At 42.4% G+C, this 17,741-nt stretch overlaps 1 protein-coding gene across 1 annotated transcript in view; it reads left to right on the forward strand.

Moving 5' to 3' along the window:
- LOC143818604 (retinal guanylyl cyclase 2-like) overlaps positions 1-17,741 on the forward strand; it is an 84,955-nt gene that overhangs the window by 28,014 nt on the left and 39,200 nt on the right. The window contains exons 4-11 of the mRNA XM_077299856.1: positions 1,688-1,772; positions 5,142-5,238; positions 7,736-7,867; positions 13,351-13,431; positions 14,356-14,532; positions 14,804-14,960; positions 16,695-16,844; positions 17,593-17,741. Coding sequence (XP_077155971.1) covers positions 1,688-1,772; positions 5,142-5,238; positions 7,736-7,867; positions 13,351-13,431; positions 14,356-14,532; positions 14,804-14,960; positions 16,695-16,844; positions 17,593-17,741 — 1,028 coding nt within the window. The remainder of the gene's footprint in view (positions 1-1,687; positions 1,773-5,141; positions 5,239-7,735; positions 7,868-13,350; positions 13,432-14,355; positions 14,533-14,803; positions 14,961-16,694; positions 16,845-17,592) is intronic.

Here is a 17,741-nt window from a genome sequence, read left to right on the forward strand (position 1 = left end):
CTGTGAGAACGTCTTTTGGATAGAGGAGATAAAACTGGAGCTTTTAGTGTCACATCAGCTCTATGTTCACAGATGCAAAAATGAAGCAAAGATAATAACATTGTACCTCCTATGACACATGGAGGAGGCTCGGTTATGTTTTGAGGTTGCTCTTCTGGGAGTCTTCAGGGAGTCTTGAATTTGTGCAGTCTACAATGAAATCTCAAGACTATCAAGGAATTCTGGAGCTAAATGTATTCACCAGTGTCAGAAAGCTCTGTTTGAGCCGCAGGTCACAGGTCCTCCAACAGGATAATGACCCAAAACACACAGGTAAAAACACCCAAGAACGGCAAAGAACAAAGCATAAGACTATTCTGAAGAGGCTTCTATGAGCCCTGATCTAAATCTTACAGAACATCTGTGGAAGGACCCGAGACCTGCAGTCACGAGAAGGCGCCTTCACACCTGAGACCCAAGGAGCCGTCTGCTCATGAGGAGCGGCCATAATACCTGTGGATGGGGCAGAAGATAAGGGAACAATACTTTTTGGCCAGGTCGGGACTATATTTTGTTGAACCGAAATTCTGAAGCAAGGTCTGATTCTCATTATTGATATTCATTGTTGTGAATTCTGCTCTTGGGCTCCCTCCGGTGGTTGTAAGTGGTAGCGCTGCTGTCTCTGAATCACAGCATTTATCAGGTGTTTTCACTTTTTGCAATTTGGACAGGGCTATTTAGTCTTGCTTCACCCTTTAGTCAGTGCCAGTTGTCCATTGTTCCTGGAGGATTCACATCCCTGCCTGGTCTCTTCTGCTTTGCAGTTCTTTTAATCAAAGATAAGTTCTGGCCTTGATTTTGCTGTCCACATGTGGTCTTATTGTTCAGTTATTTTCCATGTTTTGTCTTGTCCAGCTTGGTCTGTATAAGGATTTGTTTAGCCAAGCTGGTATCTCTGGAGATGCAGATATACCCTTCATGTCTTTAGTTAGCTGTGGAGTTTTTGTATTTTCTGTGGTGGATATTTTCTAGTGTTTTAATACTGACCGCATAGTACTCTGTCCTTTCTATTTAGCTAGAAGTGGCCTCCTTTGCTAAATTCTCATTTCAGTCTGTGTATGTTTTTTCCCTCTCCTCTCACAGTCAATATTTGTGGGGGGCTGCCTGTTCTTTGGGGATTTTCTCTGAGGCAAGATAGTTTTCCCTTTTCTATCTCTAGGGGTAATTAGTCCTCCGGCTGTGTCGAGATGTCTAGGGAGCGCTAGGTACATTCCACGGCTACTTCTAGTTGCGGTGTTAGGTTCAGGGTCTGCGGTCAGTACAGGTACCACCTTCTCCAGAGTACGTCCCATGCTGCTCTTAGGCCAGCAGATCATAACAATTCATTAAATTTAAATAGTAAATTACTTTTCAATTTCAAGTTATCTCAGTTAACATTATGTTTTTTTTACTGTACCAGAAGGTACCAATAATTTTGTCCACGTGTGTGAGGGAAAAACACTGATTTGCATTAGGACATTCGCATTTTCTTCTTCATTACCTTCTATGGGAAAAATACAGATCCATAATACAGATCGAAATTGTCCCCATGGATGATCATGTTTTAGAAATCTACATTGGGGTAAATTTGGCTCTTTTCACCCTACAGTGATCCATGTATCACTTTGATATCTTCTGACCTGTAGTGATGCTACATTGTCTATTTCAGGTATTGAACCATCTATTGTCATCCTGGTGTTCGGTCTGGTGTTTGCTTTGGCTTTATGTGGCGTTGGCGTCTCTTATCTCATAAGGTAAATACTTTTTTCCTTTTTATTTCATCCATCCATTAACTTCTGTAACTATTTATTACTGCTCTGGTACAAAATAAAAAATGGAGCAACTTTACAAAATGGAGCAACTTTACAAAATGGAGCAACTTTACAAATTATCGCGATTAAAAATCTACTACCATTTGGTGTTTACAGCTCTCATGTAGACCTTTGCTTCTCCACTTAGTCTGATTCTACACTGTGTATTACTCCTCTTCTTCCATTAATGAGAGTAGACGAGAAATCAGAGGGAAGAGGGCAACACATAATTGTAGGATCAGACTACACAAGGTTTGTTTGTAGTCTGTTACCGTGGAGACAAATAGGAGATGATTATACAAATTGTAAGAGATAGTTAACTACTTTTGGAGAACCCATAGACTATAAATGTCTAGGCGGTTTATACTTTACTCTCCACTCACATTCTAAAATGTCAGTTCAGAGTTAGCAGATTGCAGGAGATCATGCCACACTGGGTGGTGGGGAGCTTACTGTCAGACACAGCCAGACTCCTCACAGACAAGTCAAACATGATTTATTACCGTCTCTGTCTTCTCAATCACCAGCACTTGTGTATAAAGATTAAGAAGCACTTTCAGCACTCCCTCCCTCAAACCTAGTGACCATGTAAGGCAGAATTAGCTGCTGGAACCTAGTGTAAGAGGATGGACAATGAGGAACAAAATGCAAACTGTAACTCTGAGAACGGAGCCGGTAGGGAAAGGAGGTAGCAGATCCAGGAACAATGTCGCACACACATATCCACAACACTCGTTTCTCTTGTAGATGTGCCCAGGGTGAAAGCCGTAGGCAAGTGTCAAGTGTGCGACACCTGGTCACATTACAGAGAAACGACTGTTGTGGGTGTGCGTGTGCGACATTGTTCCTGGATCTGCTACCTTCTTCTTCGTTTTTAGTGCAATCCCGCTCCCTTTTCTCCTTTTGATCAATGAGTCAGACCAGTCCATGTAGTACAGATGCCATGATGAGATTTTACACCCAGAGCACGTCTGAATTTCCCTCTTCTCAGTCTTCAGCAGCACTTCCCAACATGTTGCCCTTAGAAATAAAAGTATAATTATACTGTCACATAAATATAAATCTCCCATACTGCGCTCCTGAATAAATAATTGCCCCTCACTGTGCTTCTTGTACAAAATATCCCCTTCATACTGCCCTTCTCCACAGTATCCCCTCATACTAACCCTCTTCATAATATCCCCCCAAATTGCACCTTTCCATAATATCTCCCCCACACTGCTTCTCTGTATTAAGACCCCATTCACAACCCCCCTAATTGCCCCATTATGTACCCCATTGCCCCATAATGTCCCTTATTCCCCATAGTGTCCACCCTAGTATCCCCCATTGTCCCATAATGTCCCCCATTTACCCATAGTGTCCCCCATATTATCCTTCATTGCCCCATAATAATCCCCATAATGGCCCCATAGTGTCCTCCATTGATTCATAAGATTCTCCATTGCCTCATAATGACCTCTATAATGTCCCCCACAGTGCTCCCATCGCCCCATAATATTCACCATTGCCACATAATGGCCCCATAGTGACCTCCAGTGATTCATAAGTTTCTCCATTGCCTCTTAATGACCTCTATAATGGCCTCCATAGTGTTCCCCATTGCTCCATAATGTCCCTCATTGCTCCATAATGTTTCCCACAGACTTATAGTGTCCCTCATAATGGCCTCATAGTGTTCCCTATTGCCCTTTAATCTTCCCCATTGCCCCATAATGGCCCCTGGAAAGTAACATCAAACACAAAAGAAATATTTCATCTTTGGCTCCTGGAGCGCCTACTGGTGCCTGCCGCGTCCTCTGCACCTCTGTGGCCCGGTGCTGTAGCATGCTCAGTAGCGTGCACCTCAGTAGCGTGCTGTCCTCATCATGTCGCTGCACATTGGGGCCGGGACAGACAAGCGCTCCTCTTCCCCAGTCCCAGCGCTGCTGTTTTCAAATGTGGTTGTGTCTGAAAGATGCAAATACATTAGAACTTAGGAGGAGAAAGCGGCATCTCATGGGGCAGCTACATGAGCCACACAACACACTTTGGTGGGCCATATACGGTTCTTAGGTCATACGTTGTGTAGACCTTCTGTAATACACGGTGTCTCTCCCAGGATGCTCCTCATCTGTCCACTGGGTCAAGTTGCTCATCTCTGACTGACATCACCCTGCAATAATCTACGGGATTTGTGACTATTGTTAAACTTGTTCAAAATTCTCAAAAATTGAAAACATGAAAATATAATTGATTTCCTGGGATTATTGGAAAGTGAAGTAGTTTATGTTATTTAGAGAGTGTGATGTTCTCAGCGCAGAGATTACTCTCCTATAATCCTATGTATGTCATGCTTTAATCCAGGTGGACATGGGAAGTATAAATGTGCATTACAAGTGGGTGTCTGTAGGGGATGGAAGGTCGTGCAGCCCGGCTGCTGGGTATGGGTTAGGCACCCTGGCTACTGGGTATTGATTGGGCGCCCAGGCTGCTGGGTATGGGTCGTGCGCCCTGGCTGCAGGGTATGGGTTTTGTGCCCACGCTGCTTGGTATGAGTTGGGCACCCCGGCTGCTGGGGGTGGGTTGTGCTCCCCGGCTGCTGGGTATGGGACAGGCATCCCGACTGCTCGGTATGGGTTGGGCGCCCCGGCTGCTGGGTATGGGTTTTGTGCCCACGCTGCTTGGTATGAGTTGGGCACCCCGGCTGCTGGGGGTGGGTTGGGCACCCCGGCTGCTGGGTATGGGTTGGGTGCCCCGGCTGCTGGGTATGGGTTGGGCGCCCCAGCTGCTGGGTATGGGTTGGGTGCCCCAGGTGCTGGGTATGGGTTGGGCGCCCCGGGTGCTGGGTATGGGTTGGACACCCCAGCTGCTGGGTATGGGTTGTGCTCCCGGCTGCTGGGAATGGGTTAGGCGCCCCAGCTGCTGGGTGTGGGTTGGGCACTAGCAGCATTAGTTTAATAAAAAAGTCTTATTATGATGTGGATACACAGTATTTTGGCAGCTGGCTGACCTCCTATGGTGCAGAACATGCCCTCACTTAGTACTAGCAGGCTGATTATTTATCTGCTGAACTACAAATACCTATAGACACATGTCCTATGTCCTACAGAGATTTGTATCTATTACTTAGTTGGGAAGGAGCACCAAACAGAATTGGATGAAACAAGCCAAAGTAATAAAATGTCCCCTAGGGTCAGCCCTCGCCTATATTCTCTCTTAGGGTATGGACATCCGTTACTCAGCTCTCCCCTCTCTATGAGCAGGAGATGCCCATGTAATTATGAGATCTAGGAGACATCCTACAAAGTGACCATTTCTGTTCTATTCCAGACACAGCATCCTTCAGATCCAACTGGTGAAGGGACCCAACAAAATACTATTGTCTTTGGAGGACCTGACATTTATCAACCCAAAGCTGAGCGTGAAGGTAAATGGAGAAGTCTAGACAACTAGTCCTTATTTCTTATTTCTTCTTTTCTCCTTTTCCTTTATCTTTTCCTGTTTTTTTTTCTGCTTCATTATCCAACATCATCATTTCTTTCATCTTCTTCAAGTTCGTATCCATCATCAGATTCTTCTTCCTCCTTATCTTTAAAGATATTTCCACTACATTTTTTAACAAGTACTCATTCAGCACTGGCGAAAAAGGGTGTAAGAAAATAAAAAAAAATTGTGTACTCACCTTTCTGTAGGACACTGCTCCTTCATTCTCGCAGCTGTGTCCAATGTTGGACTGACAGTATCAACATCCATCATGGGGCATCAGCGGGCGATGACTGGCTGCTGCCATCACATAATGCCCACTCTCTTCTCCATTTCCTATCAGATGTTGATGCTAACAGCTGGGAACACAGCTGGGAAAGTGGCGGAGCGGCACATTTCAGGAAGGTGAATACAAGGTTTATTTAATTTTTAATAAGCCACAACAGGGCAAAACAACAAAACAAGTCTTAGTTAAAATGTAATGGAAACTTCTTTAAAACATCATCTTCATCTTCTTCGTCATCCATCATCATCATCTTCACCTTTTTCTTCATTTTACTCCATCATGTTCTTCTTCTTCTTCCTTCTACTCCATCTTCTTCTTCCTTCTACTCCAGCCTTCTACTCCATCATCTCCTTCTTCTTCCTTTTTCTATATAATCTTCTTCTTATTCTTTTTCTTCCTTCTACTCCATCATCTTCTTCTTCTTTTCCTTCTACTCCATCTTCTCATTATTCTTCCTTCTACTCCATCATGTTCTTCTTCCTTCTTCTTCCTCCTACTCCATCATCATCATCTTCTTCCTTTCCTTCCACTCCATCTTCTCAGTCTTCTTCCTTTTACTCGGTCATGTTCTTCTTCCTTCTTCTTCCTCCTGCTCCATCATCATCTTCTTCATCGATCTTCTTCCATCTATTCCATCATCTTCTTCCTTCAACTCCATCTTCTTCCTTCAACTCCATATTCTTTTTTGTTCTACTCCATCAGATTCTTCTTTCTTTTGGTCCATCATCTTTTTATTATTGATTTTAATCTATCATCTTCTTCATCATCCTTCTTCTTACTTTTTCCATCATTTTCCCCTTCCTTCTCCTTCACCATCATCTTTTTTCTCTTAAAAATAACCCCTGTAGAAATGCCTGATTGGAGCATATGGATGTAGTCAAGAACCTCTTTTGGAAAATGTATCTGGCATGACAAGTATGCTTTATCATTCTATGGATCCCATGTGTGAAAATGCACTTCCTGGGGGCTTATAAGAAGTGTGGAGAGGTGTTGCAAGAAAATGTGGTTTGGCTCTTTGGAAAACTTTTTGGCTACATGCTTCACGCAAAATGTCGTCATGCATGATAGATGAGGGTCCGCCATTTGAGATCCTGAAAGAACAGCTCCCGTTAGAGGCTCTGATGAGACAAATCTTTTAATAATTTTGTCCTAAACTACATCTCATAGTCATTTTTTTCTCATCACTTTTCAAATTTGGCAAGTTAGAAGACAATTTGCAAACATTTCACAAATTTTGTATCGGTTTCAAGACAACTTTTAAAGTGGAGCATTTTATGCCAAACGTTGCAAAAACAAAAAAACGAGAAAAGAAGGTCTTGTTCTCATCCACATCTCTCTTTTTCTTTCAGCTCAGTATCCTTCCTTTTCTTCTCCATTTTTGTTTTCTTCATTCTTCCACATTCACTTGTCCATCTAGTGCCACTTCTTCTTCTCCTCCTTCTTCCATTCTCCCGCCTTCTTCCATTTCTTCCACCTTAGCACATAGCTGGTAGCTGATCATATGTTACAGAACGATGATAGATAGAAAGTAGCATTACAATCACTGTCTATGTAAAAATAATAGAATAAAATACACAAATCAGATCGGATCCAGGTCTGTGAGATATTTACATGGAGGGATTGGCGGATTATAAAATGGTCATATATCCTTCCGCATTACATGGGAATTACATCTGTATTTGTATCATAAGTAGAGAGGTATAATAAACCCCCGGGATGTGGACTAAATCCTAATGGATCCTAACGGAGAGGTATGTCATAATAATAAAGTGTTTATATTAATGGCAAAGGGTCAAAAATGTACAAATCGATCTAATGTCGATTTTAAAAGGTGGAATTTTTACTAATATAGTCAGACCATTCCATAGATTTTACAAGGCCATAGGATTTTACATGGGTGCCATGCTAATCCTGATCAATAATTTAAAGGGTTGTCCAGAATTAGAAAACCATGGCAGCTTTTTTCCAGAAGCAGCGCCCCCTCTCCACAGGTTGTGTCTCAGCTATATAGAAGTGAATGGAGCTGAGTTGCAATAACGCACGACCCGTAGACGGATCTGATGCTCATTATGTAAGAAAGTTACCATTGTTTTTTATATGATAGAGAACTGCCTTAATTGAAAATGTCCTGATATAATATTTTGCTTTATTATAGAAGCTGAATATTGACAATCTGAGTGACACCAAAAGTGTTTCTGACTGCAAAAGCCTGAAATCCATGGCACGCTCACTGTCCACCAGAAGCACAGGGGTCACCCATGAAAACTCCAACGTGGCTGTGTATGAGGTAAGAGGTGCTAAAAATTATGTTTTTATTTATTTTATCCCTACATAGTATGGAAGAAGTGTATTTCATTCTAGGGGCAAAGTCAACACCTGTAAATTGAAGGAAAACTCATAGAATCGTAGAATGTTAGCGTTGGAAGTGACCTACGGGGTCAAGATGTCCAACGTCCTTCTCAATCTTTCAACTCAAATCGACCCCTTCACAAATTGTCTACACTCCTAAATGCATCACCTCTTTATTGTAGATATTGTCCAAAATCTGTTGTTTGGGTACAAAATTCTGTAATGATATATTCTGCAATATGTCAGTATCGATATATTGGGGGCCTCTATGTGTCATGGTGTCTTACCGCCAGTCCCCAGTCCACCAGCGGTCTCCTCCTGTTCCCTGTTCTCCTACTGTCTTTATCTTTTTCCAGCGCCTATACGAGTGTGCACTATTGCTTCCTCTAGGTTCTTTTACACGTTCGGCATTCAGTCTAGTCCATTGTTCCTCAATTAATACTCAACTAATCCGAGATACTTAGGGAAACCTTCCTCAAAACCTCTTCGACCGAAATTAAAGGCATGGCCCCCTTTCAGAAAATTCACAGAAACGAGCTTTACTCACTGTTCCCAAGTCTATTGCTGATTCTCTACCTCTGCTCCCACTGTCAGTTATTGTCTGCAGTGCTGATGTCACATCGATGGTGCTGCATCCAATCGGTGAGCTCAGCCTCTCTGAGCGGCGAGTTCCAGCTATACAGGCAGCTCAACAATTAGCTGCAGCGCTGTCGATGTGATGTCAACACTGTAGTCAATAACAGATTCTGTGAGCATTGGTGGAGACTCAACGGTGAACCCGAGACAATGAATTAAGCTCGGTTTATTTGATTATAACAAACTGCACCCGGGCGTTAGGATTTTCTGAAAGGGGACATCCACTGAAAGGTTTTATTGATCAGGTTTCTGCAAGTTGTTCTGCAAACTGGTTTGTACCTTGATGTTGAGTTTTGTTTGCCGCCTACTGCTAGTCTTTAGCATTAAGTGATCTCTACCTGTCCTAATCTATGTACATTTCATGGATTTTATCATGGACATCAGTCAGTTGCTGCTAACTGCGGCCACACTGAGGGTGTTTTGGGATATCTTGCTGCAAAGTTGAGATGGGAACTAAAGGGTGAATACCAGGGATACCAGGTTTTCTCACACCTTTTCTGGGTTGGCCTTGTCTAAATATGTGTTCATACAGCTAGAATTGGGGTCATGTCAATTTTTTGGAACCACTATGACAATATAGGCAAATCTTACTACAGCCTCCAAAACCATCACTTGCCCAGCCTCAAGAGCAGGTGGAAAACCTCCCATATGCAAGAAACATTCACCATCTGTCATGGAGCCTCAGTGATTGTCTGAACATTTCTGTGCAAGCACAACTTGAGATGAGGAGTAGAGTCAGCAGTCCTAAAATGTTTATGAAAGTAATGGAAGCCTGTAAATGGTGGAGGATGCGGGCAAGTACTCAATCACAAAGGTATCAAATCACAGGTATCAAAGGTATAGAAATCACAAAGGTATCAACCAAATCTTTTCTATGTTTCTATTTGCTCAGTGTGAGCTCTTCAAGATGCAAGAGGGCTTACATTCCAATTATAGAGACAAACTTGTATTAGGGAATTTCAGAATTAATGACAGGTGCCTTGGGGAGCAAAGCGCCAGTTTCCAGCTTGTGCCCCCAAGATTTGGAAACGTAATTTCTTAGATACAGATGTGTTATAAAAAAGACCTTTTGTTGGTCTGAATATTGAACTGTCATTAAATATTAGGGACTTCCATTGAAGTAAAACCTTTTTTCTACATTGCAAGGACCACCCATTAATTAGAAGATGGTTTTACCGATAGTAGGATTTTGTTTCGAGCACCAGCAGTCTATTAGCTCACTATTTGGCAAATTGACTGCTCGGAAAAAGTCGATGAATGGATGGATAATCTCTGTCAAAATAAAATTCAACAATAAATAGTGTAGATATCAGTGATGAGGGAACATGTTCGGATAACGTCTTATCCGAGCATGCTCAGGTGTTATCCAATCATCTGGGTGTGCTCGTATAATATGTTCAAGTTCCTGCGGATGCATGATTTGCTGCTGTTAGCCTCGACACATGTGGAGATTGCCTGTTTGTTTGGGAATCCCTATGTGTATTCATCAGTGGCGCCTGCGTGCTAAATAAATAATAAAAAAAAATAGTACGGGTTTCCTGTAGTTTTGATAACTCACAACTGGCGGCTGCAACCCTCAGCTGTCAGCGCACTTCAAATTCACCGCAATTAATTTCTCCTGGTGAGCTTCGGTGAACTCGCAATGTGAGACTTTCTTTCATTTAGCGAGGATCTCACCGAGGTCACCGCAGATCATGAGCCCGGCTGGGAACACAGCCTCAGTGACCAGCAGTAACCTCCATGACATCACTGCTGCTCATTGATGCTGCGCTCACAGCAGCTCATTCACCAGTGGTTCTCAGCCTGGATGGTGGCATCTTGGCACCGTCCAGGTTGAAAACTGTTTTTCCATTTGACATGGATTACGTCGTGGGATATTGAGAGATATTGTTGTTTTTTATTTTTATTTCATTACAGGAGATGAGGGCTTTGGTGGAATTAGGCGTTAGGTGAGTTTAACTTTGTTATTTTTAAGTAAAAAAGTAAAAGTGTATTTTGTTTTATTTCAAAGAAATTACTTTATTCTGGCTGTGTGTTTATTTACCATATAACTATAGGATTAGTTATGGAGGGGTGTCTTATAGACGCCTCTCGATTACTAAGCCATGGGCTTGATGTCATCGGACAATACAAAGGTGACATCAATCCCACTTGCCACTGCTACAGGGAAAGTGAGAAGTGCAGGGCAATTGGTGCACCTAATGTGCCTTTTCCGGGTGCCTGTGGGCTGCTATTTTTAAGCTGGGGGCAATATCTATGGCCCCTTATCAGCCTAAGAATACCAGCCCAAAGCTGTCTGCTTTAGCAAGGCTCGTTGTCAGTTATTTATTTAAATAATGTGTGGACCCCTTTATTCTTGATAACCAGCCTTGCTGAAGCTGACAGCTGAGGGTTGCAGCCCCCAGCTGTGAGTTTTTCCTAGCTGGTTATCAAAAATACAGGGGAACCCACACCAGTGTGTCTTTAAAATTATTTATTTACAGCACAGGAGCCGTCTAATGAATACTTCCATCAGTCGCTCCTGCTTTTACTCTTATTAATGGCAGCAGACGTCGGCTGAAGGGTGCAGTAGCCCCATCAGCTGACACCAGTGACTGGAGATAAACTTTATACCTCCAATTACAACTGAAGGCTCACGCTGTCTTTTGTCAGCTCTGGAACCGCAGCTGTTTGAACGGTGGTGATAATTTTACCGCCGATCAGAAGCGATGACATGACATGCACATGACAGCGAGACAAACACCTGGTATTGGGGGGACCGAACCTCAACAATAACATGGACTTCCTGGTGAAGTCAGTGTTCGGTGTCCGTGCCCGAACAGTAGGTGTTAGGTACGGATGCCAAACTTTACTTTTCAGGTTCGCCCATCTCTAATCTTGGGTTACATCCTGTATTATACTCCAGAGCTGCACTCACTATTCTGCTGGTGCAGTCACTGTGTACATACATTACATTACTGATCCTGAGTTACATCCTGTATTATACTCCAGAGCTGCACTCACTATTCTGCTGGTGCAGTCACTGTGTACATGCATTACATTACTGATCCTGAGTTACATCTTGTATTATACCCCAGAGCTGCACTCACTATTCTGCTGGTGCAGTCACTGTGTACATACATTACATTACTGATCCTGAGTTACATCCTGTATTATACTCCAGAGCTGCACTCACTATTCTGCTGGTGCAGTCGCTGTGTACATACATTACATTACTGATCGCATGCTACATCCTGTATTATACTCCAGAGCTGCACTCACTATTCTGCTGGTGCAGTCACTGTGTACATGCATTACATTACTGATCCTGAGTTACATCCTGTATTATACCCCAGAGCTGCACTCACTATTCTGCTGGTGCAGTCACTGTGTACATACATTACATTACTGATCCTGAGTTACATCCTGTATTATACCCCAGAGCTGCACTCACTATTCTGCTGGTGCAGTCACTGTGTACATACATTACATTACTGATCCTGAGTTACATCCTGTATTATACCCCAGAGCTGCACTCACTATTCTGCTGGTGCAGTCACTGTGTACATACATTACATTACTGATCCTGAGTTACACCCTGTATTATACCCCAGAGCTGCACTCACTATTCTGCTGGTGCAGTCACTGTGTACATACATTACATTACTGATCCTGAGTTACCTCCTGTATTATACTCCAGAGCTGCACTCACTATTCTGCTGATGCAGTCACTGTGTACATACATTACATTACTGATCCTGAGTTACACCCTGTATTATACTCCAGAGCTGCACTCACTATTCTGCTGATGCAGTCACTGTGTACATACATTACATTACTGATCCTGAGTTACATCCTGTATTATACCCCAGAGCTGCACTCACTATTCTGCTGGTGCAGTCACTGTGTACATACATTACATTACTGATCCTGAGTTACGTCCTGTATTATACCCCAGAGCTGCACTCACTATTCTGCTGATGCAGTCACTGTGTACATACATTACATTACTGATCCTGAGTTACACCCTGTATTATACCCCAGAGCTGCACTCACTATTCTGCTGGTGCAGTCACTGTGTACATACATTACATTACTGATCCTGAGTTACCTCCTGTATTATACTCCAGAGCTGCACTCACTATTCTGCTGATGCAGTCACTGTGTACATACATTACATTACTGATCCTGAGTTACACCCTGTATTATACTCCAGAGCTGCACTCACTATTCTGCTGATGCAGTCACTGTGTACATACATTACATTACTGATCCTGAGTTACATCCTGTATTACCCTCCAGAGCTGCACTCACTATTCTGCTGGTGCAGTCACTGTGTACATACATTACATTACTGATCCTGAGTTACATCCTGTATTATACTCCAGAGCTGCACTCTCTATTCTGCTGGTGCAGTCACTGTGTACATACATTACATTACTGATCCTGAGTTACATCCTGTATTATACCCCAGAGCTGCACTCACTATTCTGCTGATGCAGTCACTGTGTACATACATTACTGATCCTGAGTTACATCCTGTATTATACCCCAGAGCTGCACTCACTATTCTGCTGGTGCAGTCACTGTGTACATACATTACATTACTGATCCTGAGTTACATCCTGTATTATACCCCAGAGCTGCACTCTCTATTCTGCTGGTGCAGTCACTGTGTACATACATTACATTACTGATCCTGAGTTTCAAATCCTGTCTCAATTGTAATTCTTTTCTTTTAATGCATACAGTATATTACTTCATTCCTTTACAGTTACTAGTTTATGATGTTCTATTACTTTGCAGGGAGATTGGGTTTGGCTAAAGAAATTTGAGCCAGGTGCGTACCACGAGCTGCGGCAGAGTACAACCAGCACATTGCGCAAGGTAAGATGAGTACACCAGTGTTCTTTAATAGCGCCCTATGGTTCTAGTATCAAAGTCAGGAATGCCCTAACGGGTATTCAACCTGTGCATCAGTCACCACTGCAGCTGGCATTCTGGAGCTTGTGACTTTTAGAAATCAGCTTTCATTTGTATAACAGTTTTATTGATATAACACATAGCTGTATTATTAGATTACTTTATGTGTGGAGGTATTATTTGGTCACTATATAGCGGACATTATTGTTTCAGTGCGAGGCACTGTCACTTAGGAACTATACAGTCTATAATTATGCTTTTGGCAGCACTATCTAGCATTGTTTTTTAGGGAATTGCAGTTTTATTTAGCCAATGTACTGTATGGTGCTTGCATTTATAATATGCTTCTTTCTCGTAGTTTACCCAAGTCTTTTTCTCACGTGCTGTTACTTAGTCCTATTCCTCCCATTCAGTGTATGCTTTTTTCATTTTTCTTGCCCAGATTTAAGACTTTGCATTTCTCCCTGTTAAATACCATTCTGTTAGTTACCCACAGTTCTAATTTGTTTAGATCTTTTTAAATCCTCTTTCTCTCTTCTTTAATATTAGCTACATATATTACTCAAAAAGTGACTTTAAAATAGGAATGGCTAAAAATACAAAGATGAATATGGTACAAACAAAAAACAGCTGAAAAGACTTAAAATGCAACAAAAAAGGCAAAAGTTCAAAAAAGAATCGGGCCTTGTGTGTATATAAGGGAATTTTTTCATTTTGAAAACCTCAATAGTATTCTTCTTTACAGGCATCATGTACTGGTATGTAAGCAAATAGTAATAGTACATAAAAATGACATAAAGGATTTAGTTAACACTGTTTTGATTTTAAAAAAACATACCATAAATCAGGCCCTATTTATAGTTGACTGTTCCTCTTTGTGTTTTGCAGATGAAAGATTTGAGGAACGAAAATGTGAATCCCTTCCTGGGCTTTTTTTCCGACTGTGGCATTTTCGCCATCGTGACTGAACATTGTTCCAGAGGAAGCCTGGAGGATCTACTGAAGAACGAAGACGTCAAGCTGGACTGGATGTTCAAATCATCGCTTGTTTTAGATTTGATCAAGGTTTGTACGACGCAGATGTGTCTGACTGAGATGATAAAATGAGAAAAGGTTTGAAAAATTACTATTGAGAAAAAAAAAATTTAGCACCAGTCAAGTCCACAAAATAGCAATACAGAATACAGCCACATATTTAGGAGGTATAAAGGCCCAACAAGTCTAACGCTTGGCGGTGGATGTAGAGGTGTCGAATGCTCAGCACTGGAGTCTTCTGTAGAAATGATCGGCCATTTAGATTTTTAGATTAATTGAATATTTTTTTTGCTTATCATAGGGAATGAGATATTTACACCACAGAGACTTCCCACATGGACGGCTGAAGTCACGGAATTGTGTTGTGGATGGAAGATTCGTCCTGAAGATCACCGACTATGGTTATAATGAAATTGTAGAGAACCAAAAGGCTCCCCGATGCCCCGCACCCCCTGGAGGTGAGGATGGAGAGGATAACGTAACATTGCTTTCATCTGCAACCTGATTTCTGCTCTCTGTTTTTGGAATTTTTTTATATTTTCATTCATTTCCTTGGGGGTGTTTTACATTATTTTTATGCCATTCATAGGGTGCGTTCATTTAAATGCACCTGTCCTTTGCTCATCTTTTATTCAAAGCAGAAGGACCCAAGGGTTTGTTCAAGAGCGAGGCACTGGGGGTGTAAATACTGTCATTTGCTATAGGAACATAAAGAAGCCGATCTTTTTCAGTTATCCAACCATTTGTGTTGAGTGAGCTGAGAGACTTTTCCTCTCTGAGGACTGCAGTCTAAGAGGATAGAAAGAATACACAGTGGGGAAAAAAGTATTTAGTCAGCACCAATTGTGCAGGTTCTCCCACTTAAAAACATGAGAGAGCAAAAATCCCAGAACCACACAGGAGGACCTAGTGAATGACCTGCATAGGGCTGGGACCACCATAACAAAGGCTACCATCAATAACACACTACACCGCCAGGGACTCAGATCCTGCAGTGTCAGACGTGTCCCACTGCTTAAGCCAGTGCATGTCTGGGCCCGTCTGAAGTTTGCTAGAGAGCATTTGGATTATCCAGAAGAGTATTGGGAGAATGTCATATGGTCTGATGAAACCAAAGTAGAACTGTTTGGCAGAAACAAAACTCGCCATATTTGGAGGAGACCGAATGCTGAGTTGCATCCAAAGAACACCATACCTACTGTGAAGCATGGGGGTGGCAACATCATGCTTTGGGGCTGTTTCACTGTAAATTGACCAGGACGGCTGATCCGTGTACATAAAAGAAAGAATGGGGCCATGCATCATGGGATTTTGAGTGCAAACCTCCTTCCATCATCAAGGGCATTGAAGATGAAATGTGTATGGGTCTTTTAGCATGATGATCCCAAGCACACGGCCAAGGCAATGAAGGAGTGGCTTCGTAAGAATCATATGAAGGTCCTGGAGTGGCCTAGCCAGTCTCCAGATCTCAACCCCAATAGAAAACCTTTGGAGGGAGTTGATAGTCCGTGTTGCCCAGCGACAGGCCCCAAACATCACTGCTCTAGAGGAGATCTGGATGGAGGAATGGGCCAACATACCAACAACAGTGTGTGCCAACCTTGTGAAGACTTACAGAAAACGTTTGACCATTGTCATTGCAATCAAAGGATATATAACAAAATATTGAGATGAACTTTTATTAATGACCAAATACTTATTTTACACCATAATTTGCAAAATAAATCCTGTCAAATCAGACAAGGTGATTTTCTGGATTTGTTTTCTAATTTTGACTTTCACAGTTGTGGTCTACCTATGATGTCAATTACAGGCTTCGCTCATCTTTTTAAGTGGGAGAACTTGCAAAATTGGTGGCTGACTCAATACTTTTTTCCCGACTGTAAAAGGGGTTCTGTTACACAGTGATATGAACAATTCTTTTAATAAGGGGTCCCCTTTTCATTTCTGCAATGGGCAAACAAAAAAATCTCATAACTTGGGGGTCACTGTTAGTGTTTCTGCCCTCCATTCTATCGATCTTGAGTTATAATCCTGGCCTCTATGCATTCCCCTTCCTGTTGACACTAGGACCTTACCATGACATCTGCACCAAAAAGCATAATTAAATTACACCCCATTCTAATGAAAAGACTATGACATCAACTCCTCATGGGAGGAGCTTATCTATGTGATGACATTCTCTCATGCAGAATTGTTTTGGACGGCTCCAGAGCTGCTTCGAGATCAAAACCTGGCCAGGAGAGGAACCTTCAAAGGGGATGTATTCAGCTTTGCTATCATACTGCAAGAAGTGGTTGTACGGGGTCCGCCATACTGCATGTCGGGACTCTCAGCTGAGGGTAATACTCTGACACAATACCTCCTTACAGAACAGTGCAGTATTACATCTCTTCTTCTAGCTCATCTTGTATAATGCACTCTGTGTATATTTAGGAGTCTTTGTGAAGGTGGTCACCATTCAACACATGTGGGTACTGCCATACAACCGACCCCTGATAAGGTATTAAAAGTGCAGGAACCACTAAAATAGTTACAGGTGTCAGAAAATAGCAACGTAAACCTTTTTTTTGTAAAGCAGAGGTTGTCACAATTTCTCCTATCTAGGGCAGTGGCGTGCTGATCTGTCAGTATGGTGATGGACAGCTCAGCCGTGCAGTTTCCTGTATGTGTCTTCTGTTTGAACTGATTACCTGGCTATTTAGCTGGCTCTCTGCCTCTAATTACTACCAGTTGTAGCTTATGCTCGGTGTTGTCTGCGTGCCTTGTGTTCCTGTTCTCAGTCTCTGATCTATTGTTACCCGACCTTTGACCTTGCCCCTGACCATGCGTTTGCCTAGCCCCTCTGTTTTGATCCGCTACCTTCCAGGAATCCTGACATCAGACCGTGACTTGACTATACCTTTTGTCTTACCCTTTTGTTTATGATGAGCTCTCTTGGTATCTGACTATCAAGCCTCACAACTTGACCATGAGTAGTGACTAGCATCACAGAGATCATATAAACCATGAGATGGGTATGGCTAGTAGAGATGTTTAGAAAACTTGAAGAAAAATACTGTATATCATGACTCTATTTTACATTTTCAGAAATAATCAAGAAGGTAAAGAAGCCTCCCCCTCTGTGTCGTCCAACTGTGGCCCCTGACCAAGCCCCTCTGGAATGTATTCTGCTCATGAAACAATGTTGGAGTGAATTAGCGGAAAGGAGGCCAACGTTCGATGAGATCTTCGATCAG

Source organism: Ranitomeya variabilis, chromosome 3, assembly GCF_051348905.1.
Source record: "Ranitomeya variabilis isolate aRanVar5 chromosome 3, aRanVar5.hap1, whole genome shotgun sequence".
NCBI lineage: Eukaryota > Metazoa > Chordata > Amphibia > Anura > Dendrobatidae > Ranitomeya > Ranitomeya variabilis.